General features: G+C 37.4%; 1 protein-coding gene across 3 annotated transcripts in view; it reads left to right on the top strand.

Moving 5' to 3' along the window:
• Positions 1-22,044, top strand: part of PDHX (pyruvate dehydrogenase complex component X) — a 57,095-nt gene that overhangs the window by 11,175 nt on the left and 23,876 nt on the right. For all 3 annotated transcript variants that reach the window (XR_004970553.1, XM_036326245.1, XM_036326244.1), the window contains exons 3-7: positions 8,640-8,740; positions 14,970-15,169; positions 15,455-15,553; positions 17,049-17,223; positions 20,239-20,386. Coding sequence is in view for 2 of the 3 variants with exons in the window: in XM_036326245.1 (XP_036182138.1) it covers positions 8,640-8,740; positions 14,970-15,169; positions 15,455-15,553; positions 17,049-17,223; positions 20,239-20,386 (723 nt within the window). In the remaining variant the exon portion in view is untranslated. The remainder of the gene's footprint in view (positions 1-8,639; positions 8,741-14,969; positions 15,170-15,454; positions 15,554-17,048; positions 17,224-20,238; positions 20,387-22,044) is intronic.

The raw sequence follows: 22,044 nt of genomic DNA, 5'->3' as shown, positions 1-22,044 counted from the left end.
CCTTTTTCTCTTAATAGCTATGTGTTTAAAATTTATCTTGAGTTCTTATTAATGTATGATCACCATTGTTTAAAACAATGAGTTTAGACCTTTAAATGTTAAGAGGATTGAAATTTTTTTCATGAAAAGGAAGTGTTGTATCTAATTATGAATCTGATTTGTTTTGAAGAGAAGGTTAATGTGGTGACTTTTAATGGATAGCAGTTCAGTCTTTAAATTTTCTTGAAAATCTGAGACTGTTATTCACAGCTACTATTACTAAAGTCGTGTGTGTGTTTTAAGGCAAGGCAATAGTGTGCAGTGAAAAGAATGCTGGCCTAGAAATCGTGGTTTGTCTTCTGGGGTTCCCACTCTGCCATGAAATATCTGGGAATGAATTGAACTAGATGAGATGTAAGGTATATTCCTGGCTTTAGAATTCTCTAATAACTTAATTTCATTTTCTTGTTTTTTTAAGTCACAAAAACATGCAAATAATATAGCATATAAATTATTCCCATCTTTGTTGCTCTAATGACTGTTTGAAAAGTAGTTTTAGAATGAGTGTTAGAATAATTCATTTCCATCTGAGGATTAAGTAAAGAATATGCATCATAAAATTAGTAGAGATAACACTTCAGAAGTGGTAGGTAACACAGCATCTCTTGAAAGGTGAGTTGAGCTGTATGTAATCCCACAAGTTTGTTATTGGGGTGGAAAGTGTGCTTCTGACATTTTCGGTTTAATTAAAGGTCAATTTTGTTAAAAAATTTTTTAAAAAAAGAAAATGTCCTTGTTGCCCCTTTGGTGAGAGAATTTTTGAGTGGATGAAAAACATTATTTTCTTTCTTGAGATATTTAAGAGCATCTTATGAAACACTGGCACAGAGCCAGGCTGAGACAATTACATGGAGAACTTGGCCACGTGGTGTCTGGAACACACGGAGTGTGCTTCTTCAGTGCTGGTCGCTGCTGCTGCTCTCACTGTTACCTCTCTTCCGTCATTTATGTGGCTATTCCTTCTGACATGGGACTGGGAATGTTTAGGTAGTGTTGTGTTCGTTGTAAACTATAATATAGTGTGTAAAACTTCAGAAGTAAAGCTGTCTTGAAGGAGTTTGTCACTGAAGTGTTATCACTCGGTACCACTAGAAGTTGTATGGGTATCTGACATCTGCTGCTAGAAGAGGCTTTGATTTTTATTTATTTGGGGTGTTTTTATAAATGTGTTTGTGGTGCTAAAATGGAAATTTTTTGAAATGGTTATTTCCCAAATATCAATTTTTTCAGTATACTTCTATTTTAACACAGCTTTATTGAGGTATAATTTACACAACATGACATTTACCTTTTTTAAGTGCACAATTTAATGACTTTTAGTAAATCTATAGAGTTTTGCAACCATCATCACAATACAGTTTTAGAATATTTCCATCACCTCAAAAGATACGTATTGCCTGGTTGCAGTCCCTTTTCCTACATCACTAGACTTAACCCAGAGCTGCTTTTTGTCTCTAAAGTTTTGCTTTCGGGACATATGTAAATAGAATCTATATATACTACGATAGATAGATAGATAGATAGATAGATAGATAGATAGATAGATAGATAGACAGACATATAGATAAATAGAGAGAGAGAGAGATATAGTCTTTTGTGACTGACTTCTTCCATTTAGCATGATTTTAAGGTGCTTTCATATTGTAGTATGTATCAACAGTTCATTTCTTTTGTTAGTAAATAGTATTCCATCACTGCTTTTTTACTCCTGTTAGTATTTCTGTTATGTCGTTATTTTAGAATTGGTGAATGGAATTTTGGGTTACAGTATTATTCAGCAGAACTTTTAGTGGTGATGGAAATGTTCTTGTCTGCATCATCCAGTACAATAACCATTCACCACGTAGGTCAGGTACCTGTAATGAACAGTGCAATCTATAATAATAAAAGCGTAAAACACTAATTACACCGGACAGCCAAACAACCTTCCAGTCGTCATACCAGACGAAGCCACAGCAGTGGGGGCCGAGGCAGAGGCAGTAAGGGGCGATCAGGCAGGCAGGCAAGCAATTAGGGGTGATCTGGCAGGCAGTCGAGTGGTTAGGGGTGATCAGGCAGGTAGGCAGAGTGGTTAGGGGCCATCAGGCAGGCAGGCAAGCAGTTGGGGCCATCAGGCAGGCAGAGTGGTTAGGGGCGATCAGGTAGGCAGGTGAGTGGTTAGGAGCCAGCAGTCCCAGATTGAGAGAGGGCGCAGGCCGGGCTGAGGGCCTCCTTGACACGCCCCTCACCGCCCCGCCCCCCCCCCCCCCCCCCCGCACGAATTTCATGTACCCGGGCCTCTACTAAAATATAAGAGGTCAGGAGAGTGTAAGGGAGTTATCACTTTACCTAGCCATTTCCTTCTCAAACTGCTACTCATGCCCTCAGCCCTCTAGGCAGAACCTCAGATGGCCTAGGAGCCAGATTGCCTGGGGTCTTGGGCCATGCAAATAGTATCTTGTGTCTGATTAAATGAGAAGAGTTGGCAGACTTGCTTACTGGGGGCTGCTCCTCTAGCTTCCCACATTGCTGTAGGCACTGATTGGGTGGAATTGGCATTGCTGCTTGTTTGTTTTTACTCTTCTTTCCTCTGATTAGGGACTTCCTGAAGCAGGTCTATTTTTTACTGAAGTGTCTTATACAATGTCTTACACGTAAGAGCAATTAGTAAATATTTGTTGAATAAACAGTTGAGTTACTTTTGTCTCTAATCATGGTTGTCATGATGGTTCAACATAGCACAAAAGTATTTTTTTTCTTTAATGAACATTAAAGTAGGTTTGATTTACTTGGTTTTACAGATAAAAACTAACTCGCCCCTGCCACAACTACTACACACATCTTTTTTTTTTTAATCTTCACTCAAGGATTTTTTTTTTGTTTTATTGATTTTAGAGAGAGGAAGTGGGAGAGAAACATTGAGGTGAGAGAGAAACATCGATCGATTGCCTCCCATATACACCCCAATTAGGATTGGACCCAAAACCTGGGTTTGTACCCTGACCAGAATCAAACAGGTGACCCTTCAGTGCAAGGAATGATACTCCAACCAACTGAGCCACACTGGCTAGGGCTACCACACACATCTTTTAAATGAAGACTTTTATTCTTAATTTTTGTCAGAACAAAGTTATTTTATAAAAACCACAGGATGTGTTTCATTAATAACATAAACACCACCATGAACTGTGTTTCATCAAAACTCTACTTCCTACCCAGACTGTTTAAAGAGAAAGGGAAGCCTCTTTATACTCCGTTCCTCAGCTCTGGCAGCTACCCATCGGGACAAAGGAACAGGATGATGACGCTGGCTTCGGTGCTGGGGAGCGGCCCCCGGGCGGGCCTCTGCTCTGGCCCCTCCTGGGGCCCGCACTCTTGCTCCGGGCCCGCTCCACCTCATCTGCACCAGGAAGAGTTGGCACAGGGACACTGCAAGGCTGTCATCTCTTTCTGCAACCAGTCAGCCATCAACATGGCTGCTGAGGAACCGCCTGTCGCCTCACACCGACCATGGTGCTCTGTCCTAGCTTCTCATCTTCTCTCGACTATTAACTTATGGACAGAACCATATCTTACTGTTGTATTTATACCCTGTGCTTAGTATAATGTCTTGTACATGAATATTTGTTGACTGATCTGTTTGAAATAATAGGGTATGGACTAGGGAGGTAGAATGAGTCTTGGTTTTTGATGGTTATTAATAACACACCTAACATTTTCATGGAATGATGTTGCAAAGTATTATTTGAAAATGTGTGTGAAGAGTTAACATAACATTTCCAGTTCTGTGATTTTGTTTTTAACATAGCTGCACATTCAAAACTTTTTTGAGAGTCAGAGAGATTATGTAACTTGGTCAAGAGCTTAGACTCAAACGTGTCTGAGTTGGAAGAGTTCCTTGTAACTACTCTGCTTTGCAGCTTTTCTAATTATAGTGCGAAATTGTGGGGCAAGGCTGCACTGAGTATATTTGGAATCTTCCTGGCTCATTATTGGATCTCAGAATTTTCTTTTGGCATTTACATTATGTTTGGTTAATTGGTAGATTGAACCTTAGTTTCATGATAAATTAAGAGTACTGTGCTCTTACATAATAAGATGCTGTTTTAAATGCGACAGTTTGCTGTATACCTTCTGAGGAAATGAGGATGTGTGAAATTATTGTAATTTTTTTTTCTAAAGTGTTTTAATCTCAAACTCATTATCTGTAAGGTACTAGCCTGGGGAATTAGGTAGACTATAAAATACTTAAGATGTGTCCTGTTCCTATTGTGAAGATGCCCATAGTCTGCTAGTAGAGGGAAACCTAATTTTTTTAAAAAGTAATTAATAATAGCAACATAACATTTTATAATGCAATTTCTGATTCATTGCAAATAAATTACAACTATAAGAATTCAGGAACAGGAACAAAATCATTTAGGTTGATCTATGGCTGAAGTAGAGTTTATGGGTGATTCTTAAAGGATATTTAGAATATGGAATAGGTGAGCTCAAGTGATAAAACATTTTCTCTTTTTCTAGGTCTCTAGAAGAAGTATTTAATTGCTAGGTTGCCTGGTTCAGTTTTTTTCCATGGTTACAGCAGAAACATAAAGGTGTGATCTTTTCCTTTTGAAGTACAGTCTATTTTAACTACTAAAACATCTGTCTTATAAAGAAGTAAGAATGTATAATCTGTTGCTGTAGCTTTCTTTGTATAACATGTAACTAACAGTCTTCTTTTAGCTGATTCCTACTTGCCTGACCATCCTAATATCTCAACCCTTCTCAGGTACTGTTAGGAAGACCCTCCAAAGTTCTCTGTTTTCTTTTGCCTCCAGGACTTTGGATATGTTGTGCCTTCTGCCTGGATTACTGCCCATTTACTTCATTATCTCCCCTTCATCTTTTAAGGCTCAGATTAGATGTCCTTTACCTTCCAAAAATTGAAATAGATGCCCATTCTGAATATACCCATAGCATTCTGAGTTCACCTAATCTTATTGTAATTTCCAATTAACTTTTCACTAGAAAGTAAATAAGCTTCTTGAGGCCAGAAATCTTAACTCCTCCCCCACCCTTCAATTCTTTATCTTCAGTGCACTAATGCGTTTTCAATAAATATTTGTTCATTAAAAAAAAAATCTCTTTGGAGTCAGACCAAGCACCTTTTCTTTTAGGGTGTTCACTAAATATTATCTAACAGATGAGTTTATTTCATCAATACAGTATATATTGGTGGTTCTGAACTATTTTAACTAAGGTATTATAACCACCTCTGTGAAAATTTTGGTGTGCAATGAAGTAGTTTCTGTACAGTGAACTTTCAGGGTATATTTGTTTTCTTAGTATTTTAGATTTATCTTCATGTTCTTCTGTTGAGTATGCCTATTAATAATGTTGTACCAACTGTTTTTTGGTGTGTGTGTGAGGGGTGTGTGTTAGGGTTTTGGCTGGTGATATGGGCTGTGAAAGAACTCCCAACTGAGAGAAGAGATAGTAAGAGAGAGGGAGTTGATTTTACTTTCCCCAAAGGGGAAAGGGCCAGTGCATTGTTAATTAGTACAAGGGCAAGAAAACAAAGGGCAGCCTCCTTTTTTAAGCCCTGACTATTGCTAAGCAACAAGGAAGGAAGGATGGAAGGAGAATTTGGGACCTGAAATTGAGCAGATATTAGGGGGAGCTTGTGGTTTGTTTTATTTGTTCTTCAGGAGGCAGCCCTTACAGATGTTCTAGGGAGGTGTCATAGCAGTATTTTTCCAAGCCTGTAAAACATGCTTAGAGCAAAAGTTATGAGGCTTTCCAAAGAGGCTTGTTTGAAGTGCAGTGGGAAAGGGAAGTTTGTACTAATTATCCCTGAGTTGTAAAAACAGCAGGGAGGAGGTATTTGCAAGCATGTAGCCTTGAAAGTAGCTTATCTTGTCTTGCTATTTGAAAAGAGGGGCTGTTTGAATCAGAGGAGCTAACAATCTTTGGGTTTAATTACCAGATACTTCTCAAAATTGTGGAAAGCCATAACAAAGAAAAAGCAAGCCCCCCCCCCCTCCCTTTTCCTAATAGGTGATCTGTATGTTACATATTTCTTTTGTTCCTTATTCTTTATTGTTTTTGTTTTAGGTCTGTTATAAGCCACATTTATCATATTTTTTTTTAATTCATTTTGATAACCTCTGCTTTTGGTAGGTAGTTTTAATCAATTTATATTTATTGCTGACACATTTGAACTTATTTCTACCTTTTTGTTTTTATTCTTTTCTGTTTTTCTTGTCATGTGTCTGCCTTCAGTTAGATGTTCGTTTTTATTATTTTCTGTTTCTTCAGCTTTTTGAATTGTATAGATATTTCTATTTTTCACAGTTTTTGGTGTATACTATTAAGTTTTTAAGGAACATATTTAATTAAATGTTGCCAATAAAGTCTAGAATTATTTGGTATTTTTTCCTCCTATCTTTATCAAATTCTTAGCATGCTTTAATGATAATCTGAACATTCCTTTATTCATCTTATTCCTTTTAAAGTTTTCAGCTTTACACATTTATAAACACTCAGAAATAACCTTTTAAATGATTAATAGTTAACATTTTTATCAACTTCTCTGCTAATTGTTTCTTGTAGCCCATGGGTTGCCTCTGTGTCCACTTTTCTTCTTGATGAACTATAGTTTGTAATAACTCATCAATAGGTGATAAGTTTTCTTAGCCTTTATATGTCTAAAGAATATTTTTTCTTCATTCTTAAATGATAGTTTGGCCACATGTAAAATTCTAGACAGTTATTTTTTCTCAGCTTTTTGAAGATATTTCTCCATTTTCTTCTGACCTCTATAGCAGCTGCTGAGAAGTGTGCTCTCAGTCTGGCATCCCATTGAGGTAATCTGATTTTTTTCCTCTGAAAGCTTTTATTATTGTGTTTTTATTGTTGATAGTATGCAATTTCTCTACAGTGTATTTATGTGTATTCATGTTTATACACTCTAATACTTTTTTTTTCTGTTTAAACTTTTATCAAGTTATTACTTGCCAGAAAGCATAAGCTCAGTTCATTTTTACATATACATATATTCAGCTAGAGCAAGATAGAGAATATTTCCAACAAGCTGCAAGGCTCCCGTACCCCCTCCCAGTCTATACACCATAGATAGCCATATTCTAAACTCAGTCAGGACTCTCATTTTGAGGGTACAAGTCTCTTCATTTCTGAGAAATTCTCAGTAGTTATCTTTTCATATATTGTATTGCTTCTCCACCATTCCCTCCAGTCTCTTCCCTTGGAACTCCATTAAACAAACATTGCAACCTCAATCTATGTCTAATGCCTCTTTTCTATTTTTTATCTTCTTGTCTGCCTATATTAAGTTCCAGGTAGTTCTTATGCTATCTATAATTGACCACCAGCTCACTTCACTATGTTCATCCAGAATACACCCCATCGATTGTTTCTTTTTATTTCACTGACTATATTTTTCATTTCCAAGGTTTCTAATTAGTGTTTTCATTCTACCTGATACTATTTTATTTCTGTACGTTGTTATTTTTTCTATTTCTTGTTTTTTTGATGGGTCTTTTTTTTTCTTTTATATCTCTGAACATCCTCAAGATACTTATTTTAAAATCTTTGGTGGGTCTCACTGAACAGATTGCATCTGAAATGAGTTTCTGTTTTTATGGTTTTTCTTTCTTAGCATTAAATTTCTTCATATGTTTTTGAACTTTGTTTTGCAACCTACTTTTGAGTGAAAGGTTTTGTGTTTTAATGTCTTCCTTACCTGTCCCCTACTCTTCCCTTCCTCTATCCTCCAATCAGGGATTTTGCTATTGATATTAGAGATATTAGCAGGTATAGTAGTGGAGCCAGAAGGTGGCTTGGCTCTGTTCCTGGTATTGAGGCAGAGTTTTTGTTCACCCACCTTCCAAGACCCACAGTTCTCCTTAAAGCCACAGTCCTAGTCGGCAGGCGATGATCGCCTCTGGTATCAGCATTCTATTATAATGAGTAGAAGGACCCTGACCCAGTCCTAGCTTTAAGTTGAGAGTGTGATTCGAGTCCCCTGGCTTCATGAGGCCACTTTTAGTTCCCTTTACTCTAGGAGCAACTACTACACTTTACCCCCAATCTGCTTCTAGATCTAGAAACCAGTCAGTCAGGTCCTGCTCAACATTTTTGAGTTTCCCTGTTGTTTCTGTTGCACAGAAATGTTTCTTATTTGACCTCATTGTATCTTTGATTATCTCTCTTTTTGCTTAATATGATTTGTACATTTATGCTCTGTAGTGCCAACAGATTTTCTGAACTCAACCTACGATGTTAACCCAGAAGTGCTATTAATTGTAAAACTTTTCTCTTCATGGATTAATAGTCAAATTATATTATAAAGGAAGGAATATGGGGTCTGGAATTGATTTGTTCAGAGGAGGATGTGCATTCATTGCTATTCACTGTATATTCATATATACTCTTACACACACACATGCAAACACTCATACATACATGATGAGAATTACTTGTAATTCCACACCCTAGAAATAAACACGGAATATTTTGGTATTTATTATTCATGTTTTACAAACATATACACACACCAACTCACATACTAAAATTCATATTTTAAAAAACAAAACAAACCCAGTCTTGTTTTGTAGGTGAAGCTGTGAGTGCTGGAGATGCCTTATGTGAAATAGAGACCGACAAAGCTGTGGTTACCTTAGATGCAAGTGATGATGGCATTTTGGCCAAAATAGTGGTAAGTTTTTATTTTGATTGCTTACAACAGATGAAGATTTCTTAAACGTTAGGTTCCTTGAAATAAAGTTATCTTTTATTTTTACCTCTTTATTTATAGTGTTCTATTTGCTGCATAATTTTAAATTCAGGTGTATAAAATATTTTAGTGGTAAGATTTAATAATAGCCCGTGATGATCAGACCACAGAGAACTGTCTCAACCTCAACAATAGTACTTGGTGTTTGGGTTTGTGCTAGAGGGGAATGAGAAGCATTCTGGCCTGAGTGCTGAGAGAAGGCTATTTGAGATGGAATTTGAAAAAAAAGCAATAGGGTAAAGCTTAGAAATAGCAATTTCGAAGTTTGTAGTTGGTAAAATAAAAAAGAAGGAATGTTTTACTCTTATCTCAGGAGAATGATAAATCCTATCTTTATTGCTCCCTGGGATGCCCAGGACTGCAGGTATATAAAGCTGTCATCTGCTCAGCTCCTTCCTCTAGACAAGACTGTTTAAAATGTCCTGGGAAGTCTTGTCCATAGGTTTCATAGTCACACTCACTGACCATTCTTAACTCATTCTCACAATTTAGACACTTTTATAATTTAAAATACATATTTATATAAAAATGTGGGTATAGAAGAGTGATGGCAAACCTTTTGAGCTTGGCGTGTCAGCATTTTGAAAAACCCTAACTTAACTCTGGTGCCATGTCACATATAGAAATGTTTTGATGTTTGCAACCATAGTAAAACAAAGATTTATATTTTTGATATTTATTTTATATATTTAAATGCCACTTAACAAAGAAAAATCAACCGAAAAAATGAGTTTGCATGTCACCTCTGACACGCGTGTCATAGGTTCGCCATCACTGGTATAGAATATTTCACATACTTGAATATAATTGAGTTGACAGTCTTTTCTGTTGATACTGTATGTTCTGTTCCATGAGCATTTTTATGGAAAATATGCTTGTGGATCCAGCAAGACCAGTCATTTCCTTTAAATCTAAATCTATATCCTATATAATATATAATATGCAAATGGTTATTACGCTATCACGGATCAGCAGAAGGGTGGGGCAGTGAGCTACAAGCAGGCGGCGGAGAACTACAGGAGGGGGCAGGGCAGCAAGCTATGGTGGGGGGGGGTGCCAAAGGGAGCTACAGGAGGGTGGGGCAGCGGATGGAGAGCTAGAGGAGGGCGCAGCGAGCTTCTGGCTACCAGCGGTGGCGGAGAGGTACAGGAGGGCAGCAGAGAGCTATAGGAGCGGGCAGGGCAGCCAGCTATGAGGTGGGGAGCTACAGGAGGGCAGGGCAGCGGGCGAAGAGCTACTGGAGGACGGCAGCGAGCTACTGGTGCACAGATTTTTGCACAAGGCTACTAGTCCTATAAATGAAAGGCTAATATGCAAATAGACCGAATGGCGGAACAACCGAACAACTGGTCGAATGATGTGCACTGGCCACCAGGGGGCATGCATAGAACATGGAGGGTGTCGGCCGTGGTGGGATGGTGGAGCAGGTGAGTGGGGGCACCAGACCAAGGCAGGGCACTGGTCGCTGTCATCAAGATGAGCCTCTGGTGGTTACTGAAAATTCTTTGCTTTTTGCACCTGCTGCTGGCGCCAGCCCCACTTGCACCCATTGCCAATGCCAGAGCCGCTGCTCACACCCGCTGCCAGCGCCCAGCACTGGCCCCAATCACTCAGCACCATCAGCGGGTGAAAGCAGTGGTTGCCGGCCTCGATCGCCCCTCAGGGCTTCTCCATCTCCCCCTGCTCCTGAGGGACAATTGGGGCTGGCAGCCAACTCTCACACCCATTGCCAGTTATGGCCCCACTCACACCCACTGCCAGCGCTGGCTGCAGGTGAAAGCGGGGCTGGTGCCATCGGTGTGTGTGAGTGGCAGTGGCGGGAGTGGGGCTGCCGGCATACAGGATACTGGGGGCAGCAGCAGGAGGGGCCGGGCAGGGGCGTGAAGGATGGGCCGAGACCTGCCTCTGTGCCCACCGCAGCCTCTCGGCCCACAGTTCCTTTCAAGGTGCACAAATTTGTGCACTGGGGCCCTAATAAATAAATATATATATATATGGCTAATATACAAAGTGTCCCCTCGGGAGTTCAACCAGGAGTTCAGTCGCTCGCTATGACATGCACTGATCACCAGGGGGCAGCATGGAACAAAGGGAGGCCCCTCCTGGCAGCAGGAAAGCCCTGATTGGCCTGATTGCCAGCCAGGCCTAGGGACTCTACCCATGCATAAATTTCGTGCACCAGCCTCTAGTTTAAATATATGCAGTTGTTTAATAAAAACATTTCTAAAAGCTTTTCTAAAAGAAAGGATTTGCTGAGCCAAATTCTAGCCAGAAAAAGAGCCAGGTCCTATGGCAGAAAGTCTGAACCGCCAGCAACAGTGCTGGATGAAGACATGGCAGCTGTCCTGGAGTTGAAGGACAAACAGTTTGGGGAAGAAGATATACATTGTTTTGAAAGAATTTGCTTTGGCTGTAGATAAAAGGGGTGAGGGACGCTCAAGAAGAGCTAGTTCTGAGCTAAATACATAGTCCCTAAGGAAGAAGTGTTTGTTCCTGTGGATTGGTTGTGGGTCACAGTCCAGCAAGTTCTAGCATCAGCAAGAAGCGGAGGCACCGGTGTTGGGCTATTTGGCTATTCTCTTTAAATAATCCCAGACATAGTCACCTTGAAGTTCAGTCAGTTTCAGTGCACACTCAGGAATGTAAGCAGTCTTTTGTTTTGCCCGGCAGTAACCTCTCCTGTTTCTTCCTTCCACCCTCAGGCCAGTCAGGTTACTTAGCTCATCTCCACTAACCACTGCGCATGCTCCTCAGTACTCACTTAGGAGTTCTGAAGTGTTCTACTTTTAAACAGAAATATATTTAAAAAATTGTTAAACTTACTAATTATATTTTAATATCAGAATCAAAACACTGTATTTACTAGAACTTAAGTGTAATGAACTCCCTTACACAGTTTCCCTGTTGGAAATACTGCTGCTGTTACTGTGTCTCTTGACTTCACCTACTGTCCTTGGGTACATGGATGAGGGTAGGTGGCTGTTTTGCAGGTGATTTACGTCAGCCTACAGAGATGTCTCTGGTAAAAAGGCCCTTACTGGGGTTCATGTCTTGGGACAGAATTCAGCCTTTGAGTATTGTGGGAAAATAGTTTACCACCTTTGTCAGAAGCCTTACCACCTTTGTTTCATATGTTGCTCTTTACTCTTCGGTTCTTCCAGCCTTATTGATACTGGACCTTAAGGCGTGAATTTCCAGCCTCTGCCAAAGGACACTCCTCTGCAGTCCAGTCTTGATCCATGTTGAGTATATTTTTTATTTTAAAAATCAGTAACTTGCCCTAGGTGGTTTTGCTCAGTGGATAGAGCGTTGGCCTGCAGACTGAGGGTCCCAAGTTTGATTCCAGTCAAGGGCACATGCCCCAGTTGTGGGCTCAATTCCCAGTGTGAGGCATGCAGGAGGGAGCTGATCAATGATTCTCTCTCGTCATTGATGTTTCTATCTCTCTGTCCCTCTCCCTTCCTCTCTGAAATCAATAGAAATATATTTTAAAAAATAATAATAAAAAAATCAAAAACTTGAAAATACCAACACCATAGTAGTAATAATAATAATAACAACAACATCTCTTATATTTATGTAGTGGTTACTAGATGTCTGGCACTGTTTTGTATCTTATTTCAAAGTCATTTATTCCTCATGACAACTCTGAGTAGCTACTATTATTATTTCCGTTACAGATGAAGAAAGTCATGGTGAGACAACTTTCTAAGGTCACCTAACTAGCAAGTAGCAGAGCCAGAATGAAAACTGAGGGAGTCCCTAAAAGACTGGAGGGAAGGCTAATACATTAAATGACAGGTTCCAGATCCAGTATTTCAGTATTAACCAGCAGTTTTATCAGGACTAAGTATAAAAATCCTATACTTCATATTAAGAGATCAGTGACACGAGAGCAGGAGAGAATTTTATCCAGTAAACGGGTGCGTGGAAAAAGAACTGGCTGATTGAAGTGTCCTGGAACTCCAAATGCTCTGGTGGAGTGGAGCCCATCCCAGTGCTAGCCCAGAGGGAGCAGTAACAAAGGCCACCTTGTTTGGTTTCTAAGCACTTTGGAAAGAGCATTATTTACTCTTCTTTTACCGAGTCTGCACCAATTTTAAACATTTGCCGACTATAACATAAGCACACTAGTCTACAGGAAGCTAGCACACTTCTAAAAGTTCTCTTATTTCTCAGGGATAAAGCAAGCCAGAGAAATGATTTTAACTTCACTTAGTGATTTCCATGACTTTAAATGGAACTCTAATAGATATTATTTTAACTTCTGTTATATATTCAAGTTGTGTAGTAGCATACACTTGTCCAGTATATTTGGGTATCATGCTTCATGGTGTCATTTTTTAATGGGAAAAAAAATGTGAGTAGTTAAAAATAAATTCTATTTGATTTTTAGATGTGATAAATGTTGGAATGATACTAAATACTTATTGCCTACTTGTGAAGGTATCCATTGGTAGGGTATGTATGGGAACCATTTATATGATTTATCATAAATAAAACAGATGAGGTGTCAGTTTTAGATTTAATATCATGTCTGATTCAAATGTTAGAAATCTATAGATATTTTTCCAATACAACTTTCCTATTTATTAAAAAATACTTTGCTTTGGAGTGATGTTCTTTGCACTTGAATATTGATCCTATTTCTGGTACAGTTTTGATAGGAATTATCATCAAGTGGACTTTATATCACTTAGTGCTTTTTTCTATCGAGTTTTAAAGAATATTAGTCATCATTTTACTTTGTGATTCTTAGTTAGCAATTCATAAGCAAATAATTAGGCATTTTTAGAAGATGCAAAAAATAACCTAATAATAATCTTAACTCATCTTTTTGACGTAGTAAGGACAAACGAGCAGTCCAAAGAAGTAAAACTATTTAGTATGTGACAAAAAACTAAAAAAAAAAGTGTTCTTGGGTTTCTTAGTATTTTTTCACAGCTTGCAGTTCTTTAAACATTCTTACTGAGTTTTAAATACCCATTTCTTATATATATTTTGCCTTATCAAAGCATTGTTCTGTTTCTTCTCCATCAGTAATTAGTAAATTAGAAAGTGTCCTTACTCCTGGGACTTAAGCCCTATTCTTTTAGGAATAGTGCACATTACTGATCAGCATAAAAATTAGAATCTCTCAGAAATGTCAGCCTCATTTTAGGAGTTATGCTTTTACTTATAATTACTATGTTAGTGAATATCCTGCAGCCTGTCATTCAGTTATTCATTAAATTACATCTGAAATGAACCTTACTTATAGTAATTGAAAGGGAATAATAGAAAATGTTAAAGGAATGACATTTTCTTCTATTATTGGGCTTACAAAATATTGTCATTTGAAGGTTCTCTAGGGACTTTTTAAAAATAAGTAAATAAAAAACTTTTAAAATAAATTAATGCTACTGAAACGTTTAAAATATATTTAGCTCAAGCTTTATCTTCAATCTTACACTTTTAATTGGCATTGTCTGTGGAAATGTGTTCGGTTAGTTGAGACACCACCATGTTTCTGATGTACTTATAAAAAATTCATGCGGTTTTATTTCTCAGGTTTGTAAATAGATATGTAGAAAAAGGTGGGAACTACACTTAACATTAACCAGAGTTGTTAATCAATTCTATCTATACAGTGGGATGTTCTTTTTTTCTAGATTAAGGTTACTGAAAATATTTTTCATTGAATTAATTTTAGTAAAGTAAATAGGACCTATTGGGGGAATTAATCTCTTATGAGTTCTTAGAATTCCCTAAGCCATTATATAGAACTCTGAGAAAGACAAACAGTTGAGATATATAACCACAGTTTTTTGTTTGGGATTTGTACTGATTGAAATCAGAAGGAAGATGGTCATAAATATGTCTCATATATATAAAGACTGTCAGAAAAAAGGGAGATTCTAGATTTTCCCTTTATTTCAGTAAATAGCATTAGTAACTGGGAGGGGAAAAGTGGTAAAGGAAGGTATTAGTGGGGGAAGGAAGCAAAGGAAGGTCATGAGTGGGAAGAGGAGGCAGGCTGTCTTGGAAACGGACGTTAGCTCAAATGAACTGATCTTTCTAACTGGCACAGAAACATCCAACAAAGGAATAAGCTTATTCATGAGGTCGTGAGCCTTTCCATCTCTGCAGTTACTTTCTTTTTAAAATATAGGTTGAAGAAGGATCTAAAAATATACGGCTAGGTTCACTAATTGGTTTGCTAGTTGAAGAAGGAGAAGATTGGAAACATGTTGAAATTCCCAAAGATGTAGGTCCTCCAGCAGCCGCTTCACAGCCCTCAGCGCCTCGCCCCACCCCAGGGCCACCGACTCCTGTGCTTCTCAAAAAGGAACAGTCACCAGGGACATTGCAGTGAGTATGTTTATTTGAATGAACCATGTGAAAAGTAGAAGCTTTCTCTTTGTGAATGTTTACCCTTTTTAAAATAATATTTTGAAATAGTAACTAATTAAATTTGTGTGAAAATGTGTTGATAATAATAGAAACAAGATTAGAGCAGATTAACTTACTTGTAACTGTCTATTTTAGCTTTATGTTTTCATTTTTTTTAATTATCAGAAAAACTTGACTTTAGGGTATATTTGAATCAAATATGCGTATTAATTGATCCCACTAATCTTCATGTTTTCTCCTTAGGCTCCGGTTAAGTCCAGCTGCCCGTAATATTCTGGCAAAGCACAAACTGGATGCCAGCCAGGGCACAGCCACTGGCCCTCGGGGGATCTTCACCAAAGAGTATGTGTGTGCTTTTCGTAATAACCAATTTCATTACTTATCATGATCATTATTCTCTCAAAGTACTTAAAGAAGAGCTTATTCAAGCTATGATTTAAAAGAAAGTACACTGTTCCTTTGTGTTTTTAATTGCTTTTGTCTGAATAAAATTGTATGCTATGCAAGGGTTGTTTTCTGAATAATTGCAGCATTACTGAAGAACAGTTCTAATTTGGTAACTAAGTGAGATCCTTGGAAATGGTGATAAATGCAGAAAATTAGAGTTCAGGAGAGTGAAACTGTGTTGTTTCACGTTTGTATGAAATAAACATGCAATCACATTTAAATTTCTAAAACATGGAAATATACTTTTAAAAACAATTTTATTCTTATCCGTTTGGATTTTATTCACTTTTGTATGTATCAAAGTAATTTCCAGATACAGTTGGGTCTCTTTTTAGATTTTCTTTTCTATTTTGTCTATGTTTTTTTAATACTACACTCTTAATTCTTCCAAATGAATTTTAAACAATTCGTCTAGCCCCCTGGCAGGGTTTGGCAGGGGAACCTTGGTGTTTGTATTGGGATTGTGTCACATTTTAAATTAACTTAGAAAGAACTGGCATCTTTATGATGTTGAGTCTTCCAAGAACACTGATATGTCTTTCCATTTGTTTAAATTTTGTCTTTCCCTCATCTATTGAAATTTATTCTAGTGGGGAAGACAAAGATTAGTCAAATAGGCATATAAACCTAATATAAGGCTGCTGTAGTTATATGTGCCACATTTCTATGGGCAGTAACAGTAAAATTTTTAAATTGAGTTAATGTTTTAAAGCAATATGCTTATTTAAAAAATCAAAGGCTTGACATATTTAGTAATTTCACTATATCCTTTTAAAAAACAAAGATACCTTTATTTTACACAGTAATACAATGGCAAGTTTATTACTAGTCTATTTTTTATCCTAAATGATGTCGGTTAGGTTTATTACATTAGGTTGTGCTGATAGCCTAGTGAGCAAAATTAACAGTGGTGTGATTTTCTGCCATAAACAAGGTAATTAACACTAAGCAGTGATTTAGTAAATATCCTAATGAAAATCATAGGCACAATACACTTCATAATTTCTAAGTGTGAAAATTATTTCACAAGTATAAAGAATGAGGGTGTGGTTTAATTTATGAATTGCTCATATTCCAAATGATAGCCCCTCTCCCCCCGGGAGAGAAAAGACTAATTTCCTTTTTAAAAATAACTATCTATAGCCAGTATGTTAATAAATTTCTAATTCTTTGGGTTTTGAAACTGTACAATTATTGTACTGATTGGACAAATAATATGAATCAGCAGACAAGACTCATTTGTCTAGATCAAATAATTCCTTTTGCATTATATATTTCTGACATGTATATATTTCTGTATCTTCCCTCCACATCTCCCTTCCATTTTTCTAAAGGTTTTATTATAGTTCTTATTGCTCATCATGGTTATCTAATCCCCTCTTATCTCCAGGGATGCTGTCAAGCTTGTCCAGTTGAAACAGACGGGCAAGATCATGGAATCCAGACCGACCCCAGCCCCTCCTGTAACTCCCACTGCACCTTTGCCCGCACAGGCCCCAGCCCCGCCATCTTATCCCCGGCCCATGGTCCCACCAATTTCAACTCCTGGACAGCCTAACGTAGCGGTAATGTCATCTAAGGAGATTTTTTATTTTTCAGATTTAAGTGGGAAAGAAAATAAGCACCATTACTGTATGTTTACAAGTACTTTTTGCGATCTATTTTAGTAGCAGCTAAAAGCGATAAAGACAAAACTCTTCAAGTGCTTTGTTTTGCAGAGTTCCTATCACAAACCAAATTTATTTGTACAGTTCTGACTTCCAAAAGGAACACCAGAATTATGATTCCATTCAAATTTTTTTTTTTTTCCAATATATTTTATTGATTTTTTACAGAGAGGAAGGGAGAGAGATAGAGAGTTAGAAACATCGACGAGAGAGAACCATCGATCAGCTGCCTCCTGCACATCTCCCACTGGGGATATGCCCGCAACCCAGGCACATGCCCTTGACCGGAATCGAACCCGGGACCTCTCAGTCCGCAGGCTGACGCTCCATCCACTGAGCCAAACCGGTTTTGGCGATTCCATTCAAATTTACTACAAGTTCCACAACTTCAGTACCATGTACACTCTCTGTAATCCCGAAACTTTGCATGTCTTGTTTAGCTAATAATTAGTGACTGACATTTGCTCCCTTTTGTGGACATGGTTTAATTTTTGACTAAGGAAGTTGGTAGGCTCACTATGACAAACACACAGACTAATCACGTTTTCTTCTGAGGTATATTCAGTGTAACAGTCTTTTTGTTTTCAATTTGCTCCATTTTGCCTCTCTCTTCCTTTCCTAGGTTTCATGTCATTTCCTCCCATCAGAAGAAATGCAGAATAATCAGGCTTATTTAAAATTGAATGGGCACTTTAAATATTAACAGGCGGACAGAGAGACAAACCTTTGCTACGTTTTCTAATGGAGAGATATATTTAATATAATATTTTAGAAGAATTGAAAATAGTACAAGTTTCATAGGAAACATTTTTTTTACTGTACATTAATGACATGACTACATATACAAAAATTTTATGTGTAATCAAATCTTAATTTCTTTAAAACCTAAGTTATTCAGATTAGAAAGATAAACCTCACTTTCAAATTCTTACAGTCTATAGAGAGCATTTACAGTAGGTCCTCAGGTTACGTCAGAGATCCGTTCCTACCATGCAACATAACACGACTTTCGCCATAAGTCAGAACCCACCTACATAAGCACCTACGTCACTCACATGGAAAACATACACAGCAGTAATGAAGTGAAACAGTAAAAAAAAATTTAAAGAAAGATAACAATTCTGGATCTTTACTTGTGGTAAATAAATAATAAAAAACATAAAGCACATATGTACATACGTCCAAATGACGGAACTTTTTCTTTTATATAAATAAATGGGAGATGGCGACGTAACCAAGAAACAGCGTACATCAAGTCCGACGTAACCCGAGAACTGTCTATTCTGTTTGATCAAGTACTTTGTTAACCTAAAATGTTTAATTCTAGGTTGCATTGGTGGTATAGTGGTGAGCATAGCTGCCTTCTAAAATGTTTAATTCTGTAAGAGAGCATTTATCAAAAAGGAAATCAGCTGTACTTTCTGCTTCTGTATTATCCTGAAGTGATTGTAACCCAATCCCAGGATGATGTAAAGGACAAGGAAGGAATTAGATGTAATTTAAGTCCCATGCTTTTGTTAGAAGTTCAAGGAACAGAATGGAAAGGCTACAATAAAGTTACAGGAAGATTTTATTGCTCATTCATACTCCACATTTTGAATTTCTAGGATATAAGGTATTCATGTGATTTAAAAAAAAAAATAACAATCTGAAATACAAATAATTTGATAGATTATCCAGTATATTGGCTTATCTTTTTCTACTTTATGCCATTTTTTAAATATGTTTTTATTGATTTCAGAGAGGAAGGGAGAGGGAGAGAGAGACAGAAACATCAATGATGAGAGAGAATCATTGATTGGCTGCCTCCTGCACTCCCCCTTTTGGAGATCAAGTCTGTAACCCAGGCATGTGCCCTTGGCTGGAATTGAATCTGGGACCCTTTAGTCTGCAGGCTTATGTGCTATCTTCTAAGCCAAACCAGCTAGGGCTACTTTATGCCGTTTTTATAAATAAAAATTGCTTTTAGTTTTGTTGATTTATTGGCTGCTTTGAGTATTATTAACACATTAAGCACCAAGCCTGTTTTGTCTTCCTTTCCGTTTTGCCCGCAATATCCGATTTCACCGATATGCTGACCGGTCTGGATGGAAAGTATAGTGTCAGTCACTGGTGACTGATATAGTGCTTAATGTGTTAAGAAACTAGAAGCCCAGTGCATAAAATTCATGCACGGGTATGGTACCTAGGCCTGGCCGGCAATCAGGGCTGATCGGGGCCTTCTGGCTGCCAGCTGGGGCTGAGGCCTTTCTTCATTCCACACCGCCCCCCTGGTGGTCAGCACATGTCATAGCGAACAATCAAACTCCCAAAAGGACACTTTGCATATTAGCCTTTTATAGATATAGATGATGTTTATAACAATAATTGCTTATAGGTAGTACCTCTGGGGTGTGTGTGTATACATGTGCATGCACACACACATCCATGAGGAATTTTTCATGATTTGTTAGATATTTTAAAATCACCTCAAACATAGTAACATAAGTCTCATTCATAACTGAAACTTGAATTTTTCCACTTTCTTCTATACTCATATACTACAAAGTTTTTTTCTACAGTTTTACACTCCTCAGGTTTCTTACATTTTTCTTATACTAAGACTTTTTTTTTTTTTTTTAATCTTAGAGAAAGCAAGAGAGAGAGAAAGACTTCGATGTGAGAGAAACATTGATGGATTGCCTCCTGTACACGCCTTGACCAGGCATTAAGCCTGCCACCTTTCGGTATACAGGAAGACATTCTAACCAACTGAGCCACACTGGCTAGGGCACTAAGAATTTTTAGTAGTACTTTTTCTGTGTTAATCTTTAATTATTACTATAAGTAACTGAGACCTGATTTCTGTTATGAAATTTATTTTTCCCCTTTCATTTTACATGGTTTAAAGGACAAATTTCTATTCTTGTGCAGGGCACATTCACTGAAATCCCAGCTAGCAATATTCGAAGAGTTATTGCCAAAAGGCTGACTGAATCTAAAAGTACTGTACCTCATGCATATGCTACTGCTGATTGTGACGTTGGAGCTGTTTTAAAAGTTAGACAAAAACTGGTCAAAGGTTAGTAAAGTTGAATTTACTTAATGCAATATGCATGTTAACTATCATAAAATCCTTTATAAAATCCACATTGTGTAGCTTTTTATTTCAATTTCATCATCTTGGAACATATTAGTGCTAAACAATTGGTTTATTTCTTATAAAAAAATAAATTGATTCCAGCCCTGACCGGTTTGGCTCAGTGGATGGAGCATCGGCCTGCGGACTGAAGGGTCTCGGGTTCGATTCCGGTCAAGGGCATGTACCTTGGTTGCGGGCACATCCCCAGTGGGGGGTGTGCAGGAGGCAGCTGGTCGATGTTTCTCTCTCATCGATGTTTCTAACTCTCTATCCCTCTCCCTTCCTCTCTGTAAAAAAAAAAATAAAATATATTTTTTAAAAATTTAAAAATAAATAAATAATAAATTGATTCCATAGTATTGCGTAAATCATACTTTTTGATATGATCCTCAAATAAAGCTATCCTTAGCATTTTAGAAAATATAAAATTTAAAACTGGTTTTAGATTATAAATGTCTTATGTATCAGTTTTCTTGATACAAGTTTTAATTTTTTAATTTCTCCTTCAAAGTGCATTTTAGGTTATTAAATTTATAATGTTTCTCCCAAAAATCAATTAAAGCTCAGGTTGCTGAGACATAAGAATTTTTAGCATAAACTAATGTATCATTTATTTCCAATTTGTATGGCTCTTATTTCTTTTTTTAAAAAAAATATATTTTATTGATTTTTTTACAGAGAGGAAGGGAGAGGGATAGAGAGTTAGAAACATCGATCAGCTGCCTCCTGCACACTCCCTACTGGGGTTGTGCCCGTAACCAAGGTACATGCCCTTGACCGGAATCGAACCTGGGACCCTTGAGTCTGCAGGCTGACGCTCTATCCACTGAGCCAAACCAGTTAGGGCGACTCTTATTTCATTTTCTTGCCTTATTGCGCTGTTGAGGACCTCTGTCACATGACGAATATAAGTAGTAAAAGCAGACATTCTCACCTCATTCTTGATCTTGGGAGAAAGTATTGAGTCTTTAATATTAGCTGTAGGTTTTTATAGATTTCCTTTTTCAGACTGAAATTCACATTTGGATGGATGTTGAATTTTGTCAAATGCTTTTTGTGTATCTTTTGAGATAATCTTTCCTTTTCCTGCCTATTAATATGGTGAATTTTATTGATTTCCAAATGTTGAATCGACCTTGTTTATATGAGTGATTACTTGTAATGAGTGAATAAAACTCATTTAATCATTAATTTTTTCATACTTGCTTGATTCCATTTTCTAAAATTTTGCTAAGAATCTTTACACTTATGTACATAAGGAAATTCTGACCTGTAAGCATTGGAAATCCATTTTTATTTCTATTCCTAAAGGGATTTTAAAGAAACAGAAAAGTAGTATGTTTCTGAAAGTCTGAATTAGAAGAGCTGTGAATTAAATGAGCAGCTGACAGTTACCATGACAGTTTGGCAGTATTTATGTTTATGGTAATTCATCTGCTCTCTTTCTGAAAGCTTCAGCATGCCTTTGGAATGAGGTCTTGTTCACACAAAATTCCATGATACTATAATAACAGGATTTGTGATTCCTGCCACATATCATTGACTAGATCTTGATCTTCTAGAAGCTCTTGCAATAAAGAATCAAGTGTAGTTTACAT

This window comes from Myotis myotis, unplaced genomic scaffold (genome assembly GCF_014108235.1).
Source record: "Myotis myotis isolate mMyoMyo1 unplaced genomic scaffold, mMyoMyo1.p scaffold_m19_p_10, whole genome shotgun sequence".
Classification (NCBI taxonomy): domain Eukaryota; kingdom Metazoa; phylum Chordata; class Mammalia; order Chiroptera; family Vespertilionidae; genus Myotis; species Myotis myotis.
Note: the sequence above shows the minus strand (reverse complement) of the source record. Positions and strands in the feature narration are given on the sequence as shown.